The sequence below is a fragment of the Echinops telfairi genome, unplaced genomic scaffold (assembly GCF_000313985.2).
Source record: "Echinops telfairi isolate 266 unplaced genomic scaffold, ASM31398v2 ScPeMD7_7469;HRSCAF=8507_0, whole genome shotgun sequence".
In the NCBI taxonomy this organism is placed as follows: Eukaryota; Metazoa; Chordata; class Mammalia; order Afrosoricida; family Tenrecidae; genus Echinops; species Echinops telfairi.
In genome coordinates, this window is record NW_022111372.1 from 37,731,815 (window position 1) to 37,750,899 (window position 19,085).

Sequence of the window (19,085 nt, forward strand, 5' to 3'; positions counted from 1 at the left end):
CAGTGGTTCAAAGCCCCCAGCTGCTCTGCAGGAGAAAGATGAGGCAGAATTTCTGCTCCCATAAGGTTTACAGTCTTGGAAGCTCGGTGGAGCAGCTCTACTCTGCCCTATAGGATCACTGTGAGTAGGCATGAACTTGATGGCAATGGGTGTCTTTTTCAATGAAAATTTAAATTTCAAATGATTGGTTGATAAGAAATGTAGGAAGCTGGAAGTACCTCTGAAACCCAAACTCATCACCATCTAGTTGATGCTGTCTCGTAGCAACCCTATAGGACAGGGTAGAACTGCCCCTGTGAGTTTCCAAGACTAACTTTTACTGGAGCATAAAGCCCTATCTTTCTCCTTCAGAGTGGCTAGTGTTTCAAACTGCTAACTTTGCGGATTGCAGCCCAATTTGTAACCTCTGCAGCACCAGAGATCCTCGAACTCTGAAAGTAGAGGCAATTAAAGCACTCAAGATAATGAAAAGAATTGGTGGCAGAGGCCAGCACAGTGCAGCATGTGAGCTCCTGGAGAGAAGAGGGGTGGGCTGAGCAGAACGGGGCTCTTGTGGGGAGATTGGTAGTTGTTACTCCAGGTACAATCCTGTGTCCCCACAGTGGGGTCATTCACCTGAACCACAGGCAGTAGCCTTTGCCTCATGATCTTGCGGGCATGCAGGCCTGGCTGCTGAACCCTATTTGCCAGCGTTTGATCTATGGTGATGAGGGTGGAGGTTTTTACCTGTAGGAGATTTGTTGCTGACTACTGCTTCTATTTCTTAAATCGTTTCCCCCAACTTACTAAACAGTGCCTGTTCTTTGCAGCAAACAAATAAACCAAGGACACTATCATTCCATAATTGCAACACAAAGTAATAAATACTCTGAACATGTTAGTATATATCTTTCCATTCCAAATTTTTTCCATTTGGGTGCATGCTGCCATCCGGTCACCATGCTGTTTTGTTCCTTGCTTTTTTTTCACTTGTTGGGTGGAGCGTGGTCCTCAGGCTGAGAGGTGCAGGCAGGCACATTGTTCCTGGAACTTGGCTGACTCGAGCCTGATCACTGTCTGCCCTCCGTCCCTGCCACTGGTCCCCTGCTCTGGCTCTTGTGTTTTCGCTTTCTGCTTTCTAGATTTTTTGAAATCAGAAGTCCCCGATTCCCTGAACCACTGGGTACAGTCCTGCAGATGCTCTTCTTCCACCTCAGGAATTCTATGTGCGTCCTAGGAGAGATGGTATGTTTGGCAGATGCTATGACAGGATTGGTACCTTTGGTGGTAGTGTCTGATGAAGGGAACAGTCCCCAGGTTGCCTGGCCCCAGAGCCTGTCTTCGTCTCATTGATTAGGAAGCCAGTTGTGCTGCTCAGAGCCTAGAGCTGGGGCCTGCAGTGTCCCGTCTGTTCTGCAGCACCCCCTCCCCAGTGATCCTTCATGTGCACCAGAAAAATGACATAATGAAAGCAGCCTTTGCATTTTTCTATGCTAATTTTTCTCTTCAAAAGATTGTTGCAGTTCTTTTCCATCTCTCTTAAAGATTTTACTGTTTAGCTTTTATAGGAACATTTTCTAGGCACAGAGAACTTTAGTTCTTTCTGGTTGGCTCTTAATGCTTACTGCGGCCTTGAGGTATTTTCTTTTGTGCCCACGTGTCTCCAGGACATCAGATACAGCCAGCTTCCCCTGCAGCTCTTAACTTATGCATTGTGGGAACTACGCCCATCCCTTTCTCTTCTGCAGCATGCTGAGGAACATGTCATGAAAGCTAAACACAAGTCAAAAGATACACGATGATAGTGATGTCACGGAGAAAAACGTCCACCCAGCCTGTGGTAATGGTGCGGCGATATCTCCCGGCACACTTCTGTTTCACACCGCCACACTGGGAGACAGCATTCTAGGGCTGCCGAGTGGGAGGTGCTCCTGCAATTCTGAAGTGTTCTATTTTGTTTGGCTTTTCTGTATAAAGACTCAAAGCTGTACAAAAGCAGGGCAGATGCTAGAATGAACAGTTACTAGTTATGCCAGATTCTTATTTTCAGTCTCCCACATCCTTCTCGTAGACTATTTTTCAAGTAAATTTAAGACATTGGGTATTTTCTGTAAATATTCCAGCACATAGTCCTAAGTAACAAAAGCTTTAAAACAACAAAACGGTACTATGCCTGACAAAGTAACTGGGCAATGCTAAGAATCACCTCATACGTCTTTAATGTTCAGGTTTCTACTATTGCACATGTCTTTCTTACATGTGACCAGCTATTCCTCTGAAAGCTAAATTGTCATCCTCTCACCATCCTCTTGTAGCCTCTGTTCTTCCAACTGAGCTGGAACCAGTTCCTGAACGTAGGGTCTCTGGTGAGAGTTGGCCTCCTTGTGGGCTTTCCCCAAATAACATGCCTGAATGTTCCAGCCGTGCTAAGTCACTCGTCATCATACCGGCACTGTGAAGGCAGCCAGCACATTTGGGTGTAGATCGTGCCCGTTTGGACTCAGTGCTCTCGTTTCCTCTCTCAGAGCTTTGCAGACGAGGCCGCCGTTAGAACAGGTGACTGCTCGGCTGTGAAAGCTCTGCGTGTTGACCACATGCCCACCCGTGTGCCCTCTCAGGTGTCTGTCCCCCCCGGGGCTCTGGACTGCTGGGTGTTTCTGAGCTGTCTGGAGGTGCTGCAGAGGATAGAAGGCTGCTGCGACCGGGCGCAGATAGACTCGAACATCGCGCACACTGTGGGCTTGTGGAGCTACGCCACAGAGAAGGTAACCGACTTGGGTGGCACCCTGTGCGCAGAGCTGACTGCCTATTCCGGCCACAGCCTGGGAAGTTGTGGCTCCCCAGTCTATAGCCATTTCTAAAGCAGCCCATCAAGCATTTGGTGGAGCTGCGGGGCTATGTCAGGGCTTCCTAAACTGGTCTGTGACCTCATATGGAGGTTGTGCAACTGAATAGGGGTTCTTGGAACTGAACGTGGGGGTGGTGTGACACATTTGTAAACCATGAAATGTTTCTGAACATACATTGGCCAAAAATTACTTTAAAATCAATTGCATAATGAATCTGAGGGGTTTCTGGCATTGCTTGCCCATGTTGCACATCTGGAAAAAGTAGAAGACCTGGGTGGGAGGCGGGAGCAGTGCACAGAGGGGGAAGCCTGACCCATGGCCTGAGTCTGGAAATGACGTCTGAGCAGGTGTTGGCAGTGGCGCCGAAGGGAAGCTCGGTCTCGAGCAGGCGGAGCAGTCAGGCACCCAGGAAGTTTAGTGGACAGTCAGTAGGGGTGTGGTGGCATGCACAGAGGGTTACTCCCTCAAAGCCACTCGGGGAACTGTAGTCTAGGAGTCGGGAATTAATCCTTCCCTGAGCTCTTTATTTCTAGAGAGGGATTCTTTTGATTTGAAACTTAAATGCCTTCTAGACTTTACTTGCATTTGAAGTTTTACACTTACTCTTATTGAAATTGTGGGTTTATTGCAACAGCTTAAGTCCCTTGGCTATCTGTGTGGACTCGTGTCAGAAAAAGGACCTGACTCAGAAGACCTCAACAGGACAGTTGACCTTTTGGCAGGTTTGGGCGCTGAGCGACCAGAAACAGGTACTTGTAGAAACATGAGAGGTCCTGTGCAAAGTCATGAAAATGTTGTTTGTAACACGGCCCGTGTCCCTGAGGTCGAAGAAGGGACCTACTCGCTGTGGGAGGGACTGTACTCGCTGTTAGCTTTTCCAAGGAGCCCAAGTCATGCAGTAGTTAAAATGCCCAGCTGCTGACAAAGGCTGGCAGTTAGTGCCTACCAGCCACGCCCTCGGAGACAGACCGGGCCGCCTGCTTCAGCACAGAATAACCTTGCACAGCTCTTGGGGCAGTTCTGCCCTCATAGGGGCCGCTCGCTGTGACAAGTCAGAAGCACTTTGATTCTGGATGTGTTTTTTTCTTGCTATTAGCAAATCACATTAATACATTTTACCTGTTAGTAACATCATGAAATGTTGGAAATAATTGAAGAAATGAGAAGCTAAAGAATATTTTCGTTTTTCCAGTAGTTCAGCTGATCACAACTTTCTGCATCGCCATGTGAAGTTTAGATACCACCTATTCCCTCTAAACGATTGCCGATCTTTTCCCCACAGTAGAAAAAGATAGATGCGTACATACATTCCTCACACATACACCCTTTTCACCATAATTACTCCTGGTTGACAAAGCATTGTGAAAGGAATGTTACCAATTCTCTTTTGGTGTGAGCATTGTAAGAGGGATCTGGCGCTGTAGTATGCAGAATACTTAACAAGCCCCGAAAGGGCTCCAGCTAAAGTAAGTGAGTTTTCGGGGTGCACTGTGTCACACTGACATTGCACTCAATTTAACTTGAGACCTCCTAAGTAATTTGGGGAGCAATTTGATTGACTTGGCTTTTTGAAAGACAGGCATACCTCGTTTTATTATGTTTTGCGTTATTGGGCTACATAGATTCTCCTTTTTTTCTCCTCAAATTGGAGGTTTGTAGCCACCCTGCGGTGTTTGTTTTATTGAAGTGCTGTCGAGCTAAGCATGCTGTATCTCTTAGGTATGCCTGTATGTGTTTCTGAAAAATTCTAGCCTCAAAGATCAGAGGAAGTGTTCTGTGAAGGCCTTACACAATTTCACAAATACATTCATTGGGAAATAATATCTTTAGTCATGGATTCGGTTGGCACAGCCGCCTCTGTCATATGCACCGCCTAGTCAGCGTGGCAGACTCCCAGAGGACTTGAGAAGGAGCCCTGGGGGTGCAGTGGATTGCACACTGGGCTGCTAACTGTGAGGCCAGCACTTGGAGCCACCAGCCACTCCCCGGGAGAGAGGAGGCTTTCTCCTCCCTTAGGATGCACGACGCCAGGGCTGTGCAGGGGACCTCTACTCTGCCTCAGAGTCAGAGTGAGCCAGAGTGGACTTGATGGCAGTGAGCTCGGCGTGAGCGTTTGAGTGTAGTCATGTGACTGAACAGACACAACAGAGATGAATAAGACCTCTTCATTCTTTTTTGTTCAAGCCAACACAGCTCAGAGTCCTTATAAGAAACTCAAAGAAGCGTTGTCGTCAGTGGAAGCTTTTGAAAAACACTACCTAGTAAGTATGACAGGGCCACAGTCCACCATGGAGCAGTTTGTCTCTTGGAGACTTGTACTATCCCTAGTAGGGAGGGCAGCAAGGAACCTTTGAGGGCAGCACAGACCCCCTTCTTGTTGGCCTTTCAACCTTTCTGATTCCCTGGGAATTGTAGACGAAACATGCAATTGTTCATTAATACTTATTAGTATCCATGTTGGCACAAAAGAATCTTTGAATATTTATAGCTTTATTTAACACGTGCTTGCTCATTTAGTAGAATAGGAATTCTAAGGGATGGTAAGGAATTGTTCCATATGTCAAAAGAGTTTGTCTTTGGGCAGAGCTATGATGCTTGATTGAAAGCAGTGTACTTAGAAGCTTGGGGGTGGGAGGTGGGGTCAGCATTTTCCCTGGGTGTGTGGTTCACTTGAGAGCATTTAATAGTAGTTTTTAATGAAGTGGTTCTCCACCTTCCTAATGCCACGACCCTTTAATACAGTTCCTCATGTGGTGGTGACCCCCAACCATAACATTATTTTCATTGCTACTTCATAACTATAATTTTGCTACTGTTATGAATCGGGCAACCCCTGTGAAAGGGTCGTTCGACCCCCAAAGGGGTTATGACCCACAGGTTGAGAGCTGCTGTTCTAATGGTATGTCAATGTTATATAAAAGTTGAGGAAAATATCAAAGAGGCAACCCACACATGGAAGGATGTCGAATAGTTTTATGTGTTCTACCTGGAGAACTCATGAGTATTTTTTTATTACTATACTTCATAATTTATACGTTAACATACTTTTGTGTACATTAAGTATAACTTAAATGACACAGAGGTGCCAAGTAAACAATAGTGTGGCAATGACACAATACCTTAGGCTTCTGCTTTAAGTACATAAGTGAAGGACTTGTCTAGCATGAAATGTTCAGACATAACTGTATGCTTTCACTGCTCCACAGGATCTGTCCCATGCCACCATCGAAATGTACACAAGTATTGGGAGGATCCGGTCAGCTAAGTTCGTTGGAAAGGATTTGGCAGAGTTTTACATGTAAGTCATCTTGAACTTTTATTGTTAATACGAGAGGATTTGTTATGTATAGACAATATAAAGTGTGCATAAATTTATAGATGAAAAACTTGGGCTCTATATTAACTAATTACCTTTTTTTAAAAAATGGAGTCTGAAAGCCAAGTGGAAGGGTTTCAGCTTGTCTTTGAGGTTGTTTTTATTTTGAAAGTTACAAGGCAGTTAGTTAATGGCAGATAAATTGAAATGCAGACTCTTAAATGTCTTTTTCCATGGCATATTATCTGGTATACATCAGCTGCTTCTTGGGTGGATTGAAGATGCCAAGGCCAGTCATGTAATAAGTAACTGGGCAGTAGAGCCTTAGGGAGAGGCAAGCTGACTGGCTGGTGTGTCCAAATGCTGTATGCATTCCCATTCTGGTGCCAGCTTTGAAGTTTCGTTCCAGAGCTAAGAATAAATGATGCATCTTCTTAGTGGGTTGGACAAAATAAGTCTTCAGTGAAGAAACGTTGGCTGTTTGAAAGCTTTGGAAAGATCTATAAATTATATGGGGGGAAAGGCATTTGTTTTGAATTTAATTTAAATACATAAAAGTGTATTGAAAGCAATATTTTAAAATCTGAAATCGGTAGTTCATTACAACTGCTAAAAAGGGAAAGAATAGTGTGTTTTCCCCGGTAAGAATTGACTGGAAGGGGATTCTTGGGTCAGCTAAGTGAGCCATTAATTTTCCAGATGTGGCTGTAATACATACTCGTCACACAGCTAATTAATGGTAGAGCCAGGGCTGAAATTGGCCCTCCTGAATCCCCATCCAGTGTGTCCTGGGAATGTTACTGCGTAAGGGAATGGAGAAACCACAGCTTCGGGGCTGTAGGTTTGATCAGGTGGAACACTGATTGGGAAGGACAAACAGTGGATTCCGAGGCAGTGAGGTACAGGGTAGCATATGGCTGCTGGTCGGGAGACTGGGGCCTGTTCCTAGACTGGCCACACAGTAGCCATGTGACTGTTGGCCCCTGCCCGCTCCTTGTCCAGGAGCCTCTGTGAGAGGCCCTGGGTGTTCCTGTCAGGGTCCTGTCTAGGTCTAGGGTTGGCAGGCCTTTTGTTAGCGAGAGTAACTAGATACATATTAGAGATTCTGACTTCTTTCAAAGACAGGCTAGAGAGTGCAAAAATTAATATACCATATATACACGAGTATAAGCTGACCCGAATATCAGACAAGGCGCCTAATTTGACCACAAAACTGCGTTAAAAATGTGCTGGAAAACTCTGCTTTTACACGAGTATATACAGTAGGTAGTTTAATGGGTTTAAACATTTGAGAATTTATTCGAGGATATGAGAATTCTTCCTGCCACAGGAGTAGAGCAGTAAAAGCTGGAATGTCTTCCAAGGATTCCCAGAGAGAATGAGTGTGCTTTTTGTTGGTCTTTATCGGGAGCTGGAATTCCATACTTGTAGGCAGGTGAGGCTCCACATTGTCACCGAGACGCTGGCAAGTTCCACTCCCTTTGTGCTCTCAGCTTTGCCTTGGTTTTATTCTCAGCCTCTTTAAAGTTTAAGTTGGACCGAGACTCTCCCTGGAGTGATGTGTGCTGCTGTTTAATGCTCCCATGCTCTCCGTGAGCCTCTCAGGCCCACTTTGCGCTCTGCTGAGTCTCAGTTTGAAGTCCCCTCAGATGGGCCACAGGACTGTGCCTGTGTCGATGCATCTTCATGAAGCAGTATAGCGCCAAGCCCAGGTACCTTACAGTCACTCCATTACTGGCTAGCTCACTTACCTAAGAACATAGCCTCTGCTTTCTTTTGTCCTTGGTTTTCTTGTCTTTTGGATGAACAAGTGGTGTCTTATTATCCTGAAATTCAGGTGTCAAAGTCCTTTGAATAATGCGTGAATCTACACTGCGGTGGGGGGCTATCCCACGAGCCCGTGCTTGAGCTCTTTGCCTCAGAGGCAGGTTAAGTATTCCTGGTCCACGAGGGGCAGGTGGAGAAGGAGCACCTCATGGGCGGAGCTCCGTCACCAGGTTGGGTGGTGAAGGGAGGAGAGCAAGTCGGCAAAGGTGCTGTCTACATTTGTCATTGTCATGAGCATGAAGAAAACTTTGGTTTGTTGGCTTTGCAAGGAGGAAAAGGTCTCCACAGAAGGCTGAGCCTTACCTTCAAGGAGCACTGAAAAACTACCTGGCTGAGGGCTGGGCACTGCCCATCACACACACCAGGAAGCAGCTGGCCGAGTGTCAGAAACACCTTGGACAGGTTGAAAAGTATCCTTTAATAGTGCCCCCAAATAAGAACATTGATTGCTATTTTTATAGCAGCGGTACCCCCAATTAAAAGCTTCGTAAACCCCTACTAATTAAAAATCCAACCTTGTATTTGTGTAGAGTGTCAGTATGTGGAATACCAATTAATTACATGGTCGACATGCTTTATCTGCCTTTGCATTCCTAATAATGTAAGAAAAGAAGACCTGTGGGTGGCTTCCAAAAGGGCTTGGGAAGTCGCTCTGTGCCCTTAACTCTCCACTCAGCTACCTGCAGACCAGTAGCCTCTTAGCCAGCGATGCTCACTTAACAGAGGAGGAAAGGAAACACTTCTGCCAAGAGATCCTCAGCTTTGCCAGCCAGCAGACAGAGAGCCCAGGTAAGACTGGTGTGGAAACTTTACTACAAAATTTCCAAATATATGAAAAACCGGAAAGAATAATACGGTTGGGTGAAGGGAGACGTTGGACAGGGCAAGATATGACAAAATAATAATTTATAAATTATCAATGGCTCATGAGGGAGGGGGGAGCACGGAGGGAGGGGGAAAATGAGAGGCTTAAGTGGAGAGCAAATGTTTTGAGAATGATGAGGGCAATGAATGTACAAATGTGCTTTACACAATTGATGTGTGTATGAATTGTGATAAGAGTTGTATGAACCCCTAATAAAACGATTTAAAAAATTAAGCCTTAAGGGGAAAAAAATATAGTATATACCAATCAATTGTATATTCAACGACTGCTAGCGTTTTGCTCAACTTCAAAGAAGCTTCCTGACCTCACCTGCACCTTTTTATGTACATTTTCCCCAAATAATGACATTCTCCTAGGCGTGCAAGCGTCGCACCCAGAGAAGGAACGCATTTCTTCAGTTAGTGACTAATGGCTCTCGATTCAGATCTCCCTAATGGTCTTAGGCATGGTTTTTAAAGTTACCATTTAATAGGTTCCAATGAAGGATCACATAATGCATTTGACTTTTATAACTCAACGCTTAATGAAATAGTTCTTCCCTTTGCTCATTCTTCATCCCCTTTGCTCTGACGATACTGACTCTTTTTGTAGTAGCTTTATGGAGCTGGAATTCACAGCGCACACAGTCGATTCTTAGTGGACGATTCCGTGGCTTCTCGTGTATTTACAGAGTAGTGCAGCCATCAGCACAACCCCTACTCGTTCCCTCCTGAACCTCCTAGCCCAGGCAGCCACGGACCTATTTCCCATCTCACTAAATTTGTCTATCCGGGGCTTTCCTAGAAACAAACCCACACAGTGGTTTTTTGTGGCTGGTTTGTTCGTTTTTGCACAATGTTTTCAAGGCTAATTCACATGGTAGCATGCATCAGGACTCCTTTCTCTTTATGGCTGAATAATATCCATTGTACGAATACCACATTGTGTTTGTCCCTGGACGAGATGATGCACATTTGGTCTGTAAGGCATCGACTTCTTAAAGACATTGGCCAGCTGTCTGACAAAGTTTCGGATATCCTGCAGTTTGATGTTTGCCTGTTGGAGCATAAACTGGAAGTTAGAGCTGAAAGGCTGAGATTCCGTTTAAAAATTCTGGCAAATATACTTCAGTGCTGTGTGAAACGTGTTGTAAAGTTTACCTCTTTGGCTTTAGTCTATCAAGAAGAATGCTCATTTAAAGTAATCACTAACCACTGCAGAACCAGTGTTCCCAGAGGTTCTGGCCCCAAGTGGACCTGGTCAGGGGCCCCTCGGGTGCAGTTCAGTCGAGTAGAGCGAGCGTGTTTCTTGGACAGGAGCACTGGGAGGAGACTGTGTGCCTCCTCAGACCCTGGGGTGTGCCAGGCTGGTCACTGGTCGCACCGTGCATGGCCACGTTTGGTTGGAGGAGCTGCCTGTGTTAGGAGTGTCCTTCCTGCAGGAGGAAGATACTCCACAACTGACTGCTGTTATCTCCGGGTCTGATCCTGTCAGTCTTGGCAAGCCCTTTCATTGGTTAGCCCTTGTTTAATCAGTATTTTGTGGGCAGACCTGTCACCATGGAGTTTCTCATTGAAATCCGGTGCTTGTAGATGGTCAGGGAGGGGGAGGAACTGGAGAGAATGGTGGCGGGGCTTGCCCTTTGGGATAACAGAGCCAGACACTATTTCCTAGTATGCATGGGGGTGGTCGGATGACTTTACCTGAGGATTTCTTAAGTGAGTGGGAAGGTGTTGGAATTCCTTGACACAACTCTAAGATTGGACCATTTGGATGTGTCATTTTGAAGTTGAAGGGTGAATTGATTTGCATCTCAGGTTTGTTCAAACAGAAACCTTAATTTCTTAAGATTTTCTGATTTCTTTGTTCATTTGTTTTTTATTAGTAAATGATTTTATTGGGGGCTCTTAGAGCTCTTATAACAATCCATATGTCAATTGTATCAAGCACATTTGTACATATGTTGTCATCGTTTTCAAAACATTTTCTACTTGAGCCCTTGACATCAGCTCCTCTTTGTACCCGTCCCTCTCTAGATTTTCTGATTTCGGAGAGTTGTGTAGGCATCTGCTTGTATTCCACTCATGACAAAACAGGATTCCTGGTGGTGTAGTGGGCTAAGTGCCAGACTGCAAACCACCAGGTCACAGGCTCGAGCCCACTCAGTTGGAGAAAGATAGGTGATCAACTATGGTACAGCTTCACTGTCTCAGAAACCCGGCAGCAGTTCTGCTTTGCCCTCTAGGAGTGCAGTGGGCAAGAATCAACTGGGCCACAGCGGGTTTGCTCCTCGTTTGTTGTGGTGGTTTTTACCAGAGTGGCTCTATTGCTGGCGGGAAGGTGGCCTGAGGTCAGGGAGGTTTGAAGTGTAGTTGCACGTCTCTGCTCCCCTTTCTCATGTTGAGCGTTTCCAGGGAGCTGCTAGACAGTGGTTCTCAACCTGTGGGTCGCAATCCCTTTGTGGGTCAACCCCAACGACCGTTTCACAGGGGTCGCCTGATTCATAACAGTAGCAAAATTACAGTGATGAAGTAGCAGCGAAAATGATTTTATGGTTGGGGGGGGGATCGCCACCACATGTGGAACTGTCTTAAAGGGTCACGGCATTAGGAAGGTTGAGAACCACTGTGCAGGACTATCGAGGAATGGTACTTGGGAAACAACCTGTCACTTGTCTTTACAGGCCATAAAATTGTCCTGCCTATGCATTCTTTTGCCCAACTGAAGAGTCTCCATTTCGACCCATTGAATGCCGTGGTCCATGTGGGCGGCGTCCTTTCTGTGGAGATAATGCTGTGGAGCCAGATGCCCATCTCCGTCCACGTGGAGCAGATTACTGTCAGCGTTCACTTCAGCATTGAGAAGAACAACTACCGAAAGACCGCGGAGTGGCTCACCAAGCATAAGACGTCCAACGGCATCGTTCACTTTCCCCAGGAGCCTGTGCCCTTCCCCGCGTCCCAGAACAGTTTGCCGGCGCTGGAGCTGTACGAGATGTTTGAGAGAAGTCCGTCGGATAACTCCTTGAACACCACAGGGATTATCTGCAAGAACGTGCACATGCTCCTCAGAAGGCAGGAGAGCAGCTCTTCGCTAGACGTGCCTTCCACAGTGGCTCTCGAGGACGGGGCCCACGTGCTCAAGTGCAGCAGTGTGACGCTGGAGCCGGGGCCCAATAAGGTCCTATTCAGGACTCAGGTGTGTGAGGGCGGAAAGTGACGGAGCGTCCGAGAGGATTTTTTGGAGCATGTCGAGTACTGAGGACAATCCTCTGTTCTGTACCCTGGGTTTTATCTGTATCCTTAAAGAAAAATAGGTGGCATGTAAAAACTTTTCTACTTATGCAACTTTAATGCGCTTGATAGACTTTGAATGAAGTTCTTAGCACAGATTTATTTTAGTTCCCATGGGATTTGGTTAGCCTTTCACCCTGCTTCTTAAAAATGCACCCTCCATGCTTGTTCCATGTGTAAATTTCAAAGAAGGTGGCATGCTTTCAGGCTACCCTTACTTTCCTTATGTGGCTGCTGGGCCAGGCGCTTCTGACTCATTCGGGTGTCACTGTACCCGGGCAGCATGTCTTCAGCACGCTGAGTTCCACTGACCACATGGACTTGGCTAGTGAGACGTACAGCCACGCGTAGAGACTTCTGATTTGGTTTTTGGTGACGTATGCTCTGAGTCTTGTCTCAGAGGAGGTCTTTGTCAAATACCCGTGGAGGATGGAATGTGACGTTCCTTACCACAGTCGATGTCTGGGTGTAGGGATCTGCTCAGAAAGACCTTAGCATGAGGGGACAAACAAACCTAAGACACTGAGAACCGCAGCTCTCCCTCGGAAAGCTCATCCTTATCTCAGGCTTGACGTGCTTCCAAATGCTGCATTTCACTCTAGGCCAAAGAACCTGGAACCTACACGCTCCGGCAGCTGTGTGCCTCCATGGGCCCCCTGTGGTTTGTCCTCCCTCATGTCTACCCCATCGTGCAATACGACGTGTACTCGCAGGAGCCGCAGCTTCACGTGGAGCCCCTTGCTGGTGAGTTGGCACAGCGCTGGAAGGGGCCTTCGCTGCTTTCGTTTTGTGTTGTGTTTCCTCACTGGTCCCCGCGCTCTGGGGGTCTGCTTGTGGGCTCATCAGCTCTCACCGTTTTCTGTAACTGCGATGGCTGGCGCTTATGTTTAATTACCATGGCGTACCTGAACATAAGGAAAGTTAGCCAAATATCAGAAAATAAATGTAACTTCCTGCTTATTTCCTTTCAAAGGCTAAATGTTTGCCTCCCTCTTTCTGCCTGCCCCACAGCAGCCCCTTAGAAACACCTGCCCTTTTTGCACTCTAGCCCAGTGTAGGAGTCTATGGTACCCCTAGCCATCCACGGCTTCTTCTGGCCGGAAGCGGACTAGTCTGCGGGCAGTCTGGTTCCCTTACTGTCCGGAGGACTTGGTGATAAGATCTCCTCAGGGTTCCCTTAAACCCTGTAGTTAGATCGTTTAGATTAGAGTTAGTGCAGAAAGGAGTGAAAACTGAGAAAACTCATGGAGTCTCTCCATAGAAAGTTAATTTTTTGTCGTTAAAAGACCCTGAACTCTCTGGCACCTCAAGGTGGTGGTGGTGGTGGTGGTGGTGGTGGTGTTAGGTGCCATGGAATTGGTTCCGACTCATAACAGCCATATGCACAACAGAAGGAAACTGTCCAGTCCTGTACCTCTTGGTAGGCTTTAATTCATATTTTGTGGTGGTTAGGGGTGCTAATTGCTGCCTCTTCCCCTTTAGATAGCCTTTTGGCTGGGATTCCTCAGAAGGTCAAGTTCACGGTCATGACCGGCCACTATACAGTGAAAAGCGGGGACAGTCTTCAACTCAGCAATGCGGAAGCCATGCTCATCCTGTGTCCTGCGGAGAACAGAGCAGTCATTTACTCTAACACAAGAGGTGAGGCGCCTGGCACTACAGATGAGAGGCATCGGATTGGGGCAGTCCTGTAAAGTTCTCTAGCACCAGCATGCTCTGTGGCAGCAGTTCTCAACCTGGGGGTCGAACAACCCTTTCCACAGGGGTCGCGTGATTCGTAACAGTAGCAAAATTACAGTGATGAAGTAGCAACGAGAATAGTGTTTTGGTTGGGGGAACTGTATGAAAGGGTCCCGCATGAGAAAGGCTGAGAACCACTGCTCTGTGAGGAGGCTAGCGCGAGGGCATGACCGTGCCCACACAGTCAGACAAGTGTGTGCTGCTTGTGTCCAGTGCAACTCAGGTGACACCTGAAATCCCATCCCCCCACGGCTCTCCGTTGTGCCAGAGTGGGTGGTGACTCCCCTACTGGGGAGGAAGAGAACAATTTATATGCACTCCATGTGAGGGCGACCCTAGGAAAAGCATGTGACCCTTCAGGGTTACTAATCTGCATTTAGAGAACTAAACTTCGGGGGCGAAACACTGTGTGCCAACCTTTGCCTTTTTCCCACTCCTCCCCTACCAACACCAAACTCCCCCCAGACAAGTCAGCTGTTGTAGGCACTGGCTAGATATCCCATTTTGGAATTCTTTTCTCCCTAAATTCCTGGCCATGGGATCTGGGAGACCCTATGCTCCCTTTCTGGGCAGTTGCTGGCCAGCAGGCGGGTTGTGGTGGGAAGGATGCCACACAGACACATGCAGTATTTTGTGGTGCCGTTGGGGGCAGGATGTGGGTGTGGGGTGTGCAGGGGCAGTAGAGAGAAACACAGAAGTCTTCAGGCTGCCAAATAATGGCACTCCCTGGGCTCCTGCCTGCTCCTCTGCCTGACTTTCCTGCTGTGCTGCCCTGCCCTGCGCTGGAGTTCCTCTAGCGCTGGGTCTTCCAGCTTTCCTCCCGACTGAGCCCTTCCTTGATCCCCAACGCCCCCCCCCCCCACCACCACACCGCCAGTTGTCAGCTCACTTGCTTTAAGAAAGGGAACATGAAACCTTTTCTGTTTTTCATAGAGAAGTTTTCAGACACATCACTCAGGATTCAGTCCTCAGGGAAGGTCACGAGCATCAGCCTGCCAGCTGCACCTGCGTACCACCTGATTGAGTTTGAACTGGATGTCCTCTCACTGCCTTCAGCTCCAGCATCTCGAGGGGACAGTGTCCAGCCTGCACTGAAGGAGCCTCCTGGGAGCTGTCCGGAGAGGCCGGCAGCTAGCCAGGGCATGGTGACCACAGACCACAAAGTAAGGCATGGTCAGCGGCTTATCACTGTGAGGGAAGTGCTTAGCAGACCAAAGAGAGCTGGCTGCTGGAGGGCCGTGGGTTTGAGTTTCGCATCTCTAACAGCACAGCTCTCCCCTGCAAGCACAACACAGTGAAAGTGGGAAGGAAGGGGTATTGTCAGGGGCTGAGTGGATGCTTCAGGCTTGTGGGAGGAGCTGTGACATTGGGGCTGGCCGTCTACTTGTCCTTTAGAGGAGGCCAGAGTGCGATGGATGGCATGCTTCTGTTCTTGTCCCCTGGAGCATAGATAAGCTTAGCGAGGCAAGAACCTTGTCATTGAGTGCCTTAAGTGTGGCATCACTGAAGCTGACAGCTCTGTGACTTTGTGCCTGGATCCTCAGTAAATCAACATTTGCAATGTGTTGCTGTTATTGTGGTTGTGAGAGAGTGTGCTCTGTAACACCAGTCTCAACTCGGAGCCGTCTTGGACATCCAGGTGTAGAGAGTCCTGACGTACACACTAGAGTAGACAGAGGATGAGAATGGTGGTCATCCTGAAGAGACCAGGGCCGCAAGTATCAAGCAGGACAACGCTGAGAGAATATGAACAGATCCAGAGGCAAAGAAGAGAGTCATTTCACTCAAAGAGCCCGGAGTCAGTACAGAGTGAGTGCTGTTCTGTGCTCTGTGCACTCGGTGCTGTCAGTGGGAAGGACAAGGAAGTTTGAGACCTAGTGCCTTTCCTTAAAGGAATTGATAGCTTGACCTACACTGCACCCCCACAGTGGGGGACTGGTTTTCAGTTCCTGGTTTCAGCATCCTAGGGAATCGGTGTTCAGGTAATTTATTTGACTTTGAAGGGAGTGATTGACTAACACACTCTGGATAGATGGACTTTGAAAGCACTTTGGCCATGTAAGTGTGAGAACTGTACCGGCATGGACTTGGTGCTTGGCTCCCATCTGTGCTCCCTAACGTCGAGGCCCTGATGTGAGGCCTGGCTTTCTGCCAGTTCTGGATCTCAGAGGCTCCTCTCCTGTCTGTGTACACATGTGTTTAAGGAGGGGCTTGTGGTCTGCGTGATGATTGGTAGGATGATCACATGTCTACTAAATTGGCAGATGCTGCAAATTGGGACCAGTGTAGTGGTGCCTGTGCGGTCTCACCTCATGCTTGGTCTTTGCAGGTGTCGATCGACTGCCCATGGTCCATCTACTCAACTGTCATTGCCTTGACCTTCAGTGTGCCGTTCCAGACCACACACACACTGCTGTCAGCTGGGACTCGGTAAGCAGGCTCACACACCAGCCTGGTTCTTTCTGAGATTCTTGGTTGGTCGGAGCTTAGCTTTAGTGACGAAGATACAAGTCCTATGAATGCATTTGTTTGGGGAGTTGCCTTCCCTAGTGGGAATTTAGTTCCTTTAATCTTCCTCTCGGTATATAGAAAATAAGCACATTTTCACCAGTTTTTTGTTTAGAAATGTATCATGGACTGTGTAATCATACTAGAAACAATTGTTATGTAGAGTTTACAGTATTCCATTGACAAAGGTTATTCTAATGCTTGTTTTTATTTTTCCTTGGGGGGGAAAAATAACTAAAACTTTGAGGGGAAATGGAACTTGTGATATAGTCAAACATTTTTTTTTCTAAAGAATTTTAGAGCACTCCCAGGCCTTATGCCACATCATGTCATTTCTAATTGCACATTACTAACTATTAGGGGCATTTTCTTATGCCATCACAATGCCACTGCCCACCTGTTTAGTTCAAAAATAATTTCATGGTCTCCTCAAACCCCTAGTCAGTCCATACTCGGCCTCTCCCACTGGATCATTGACGTGTTGCCGTTGATTGGCTTGAATCGAGACCTAAACTAAGTTCCCATCTGACTATTATCTCCCTTGATCTCTCGTCCTCCCTACTCCCCCACTCCTTCCTTACCCACCTCTCCCATTTTCCAAGCCATTCACATGCTGAATGTGGGCCACCTGGCCATTCTGAATCTGGCTGATCACATCTCTGTGGGTTTAACGATTCCTTGGTCCCCTGTACCTCCTGCCAACTAGCAGTTATCTCTAGAGCAGGTGCACCCTGGCACCTAACCACCGAATGCTGGTGACATTGGGTAAAAACATGACATGTATTTAAATAGAACCCCAGGTGCTTGGTTGGCTTTAAAAAAAACTCTTCTTTACATGTAATAGAAATTCAAATGTGAATTTAATTTCTCACCAAGTAATTATTTCTATGAGCTGTTCTAGCACTGTCTCTTCTTCGTAACTTATTGCAGTCTATCAGTATGTTTATAAAGGTCTGCCATCATGCGCTAATGCCTGGCCGGAAACATAGTGCTCTTTGGTCCATTTTCCCACAACAGTAGCTTAAAGAGATTTGGTCTAACGTGGAATCAAGAGCGGAAAGTAAACCCAACAACTCGTTTTCATTCTGCTGTACTTTCTGTTTCCTTCATAAAGGGTCCTCCCAACCAAGCCAAATACATTTATTAAGGTTCTTAAATGGAAAAACCGTCCCTCAAATTTTTTTCTGTCTTAGGAAATATGTTCAGATTTGTGTCCAGAATCTGTCGGAACTTGACTTCCGGCTCTCAGATAGTACTCTAACAGACACCGGTGATAGTGCCGACCTGGACCTAGTGCCGCTGAACACGCAGTCCCAGCAGGTAATCGCTTTCTAGAGTGGGGCATATCGTTTTCTCAGTGGGTGGTGCAGGGCCCCAGTGCCCCTCTGTGGGTGTCCTGGGTCAGAGGGTCCCTGCTTCCCGGCAGGGGGCGCCTTTCTCGCGGGCATTCTTGTTTCTGTGGTGTCCACTGACGGCTGACTCTGGTTGCAGCTCTTTCACAGCCAACAGTCAGTGTTCTTTGTCTGGGAGCTGAAGTGGACGAGGGAGCCGCCCCCAGCCCTGCACTGCTGCTTCTCCGTTGGATTCTCCCCAGCTTCTGAAGAGCGGCTGTCAGTCTCCTTACAGCCATACACTTACGAATTCCAAGTGGAGAATTTTTTTGTATGTATTTTAGTAGTTGGAGGGTGTGGGGGGGCTGGGCAAGGGTCCTAACAATAGAAGGTCGGACTGTAGGCGTTTATAATCTGACAAGTTGAGTAGAGATGGAGAAAGCTGGCACATACTTGGGTCAGTTAGATCTCTGACTGCATTTTAGAAGCCCAGACCTTTCCCAAGGGTACGCCTGCTCGGTGTAGACTCTTCCTGGCGCTTCTAGGATTAGTGCTTATATAAAGCTCAAGAGAGTCTTTTTTCCTTCCTTTGACATTTCATTGTGATCTATAGCTACTACTCAGAGGCATTATTTTATAAAGCATGTCTCTTGCAATGCAGCACTGTAAGTGTTACAGTAATTTGCATCTTTAATAGCCTTCTACTTAACATGCCTCTTGGTAGAAGCCAATTTAGATGTGGAGCTGACAATAGTGAGTAGATGCAGTGTATCTGTTCCTTTAGTGAGATGATTGATTGGATTTCTGGTTACACAAATCCTTATGTGAATGGTCAAACAGCATTTATTTGAGAAAGTATGTGTGCTACTAGTTCTTGATAGTAGCAGCAACTTTGCCTTCTTCTCAATTTAACAGACTATTTGCTTGGGCCCTATGTTTTATTTAGCTCTCATGATCACCCACAGAGGGTTAAACTAGCAGAATCTTTCTTTCTGCACTGCAGACAGAACCTTTTTGTCATGTTGACAGCAACTGGGCAAGAAGTCGTCTGTGTGGTAAAGAGTCTGCGATCTGCTTTGCTTTCTGCAGGTGGTTGTTAGCTACTTAACTGGTTTTCTTTCTTTGTTTTCTCTCTTGAAACTAAGAGGACGGAAAGAATGTTTATGTAGAACTGTGTACCCACAGGGTAATATTTAATGGATGGCACTTTGTTTTTCGAACATCGATATTTTTAGAGTTGTGCAACTATCAGAATAACCTTATTTTAGAACCCTTCCGTCATTCCACAAAGAAACCTTGCATGCAGGACAGGTACTGCCCAGTGCCTTTTCCCCTCAGCCTCGGGCACACACGAACCGACAGGGAAATGTGCCTGTG

General features: G+C 47.0%; 1 protein-coding gene across 1 annotated transcript in view; it reads left to right on the top strand.

Moving 5' to 3' along the window:
* The window catches only part of TRAPPC10 (trafficking protein particle complex subunit 10), an 89,405-nt gene that overhangs the window by 59,087 nt on the left and 11,233 nt on the right, over nucleotides 1-19,085 (top strand). The window contains exons 8-20 of the mRNA XM_004696899.2: nucleotides 2,598-2,744; nucleotides 3,463-3,577; nucleotides 5,013-5,089; nucleotides 6,035-6,126; nucleotides 8,241-8,381; nucleotides 8,648-8,760; nucleotides 11,520-12,034; nucleotides 12,732-12,873; nucleotides 13,612-13,770; nucleotides 14,803-15,032; nucleotides 16,199-16,299; nucleotides 17,571-17,697; nucleotides 17,869-18,039. Coding sequence (XP_004696956.1) covers nucleotides 2,598-2,744; nucleotides 3,463-3,577; nucleotides 5,013-5,089; nucleotides 6,035-6,126; nucleotides 8,241-8,381; nucleotides 8,648-8,760; nucleotides 11,520-12,034; nucleotides 12,732-12,873; nucleotides 13,612-13,770; nucleotides 14,803-15,032; nucleotides 16,199-16,299; nucleotides 17,571-17,697; nucleotides 17,869-18,039 — 2,130 coding nt within the window. The remainder of the gene's footprint in view (nucleotides 1-2,597; nucleotides 2,745-3,462; nucleotides 3,578-5,012; nucleotides 5,090-6,034; nucleotides 6,127-8,240; nucleotides 8,382-8,647; nucleotides 8,761-11,519; nucleotides 12,035-12,731; nucleotides 12,874-13,611; nucleotides 13,771-14,802; nucleotides 15,033-16,198; nucleotides 16,300-17,570; nucleotides 17,698-17,868; nucleotides 18,040-19,085) is intronic.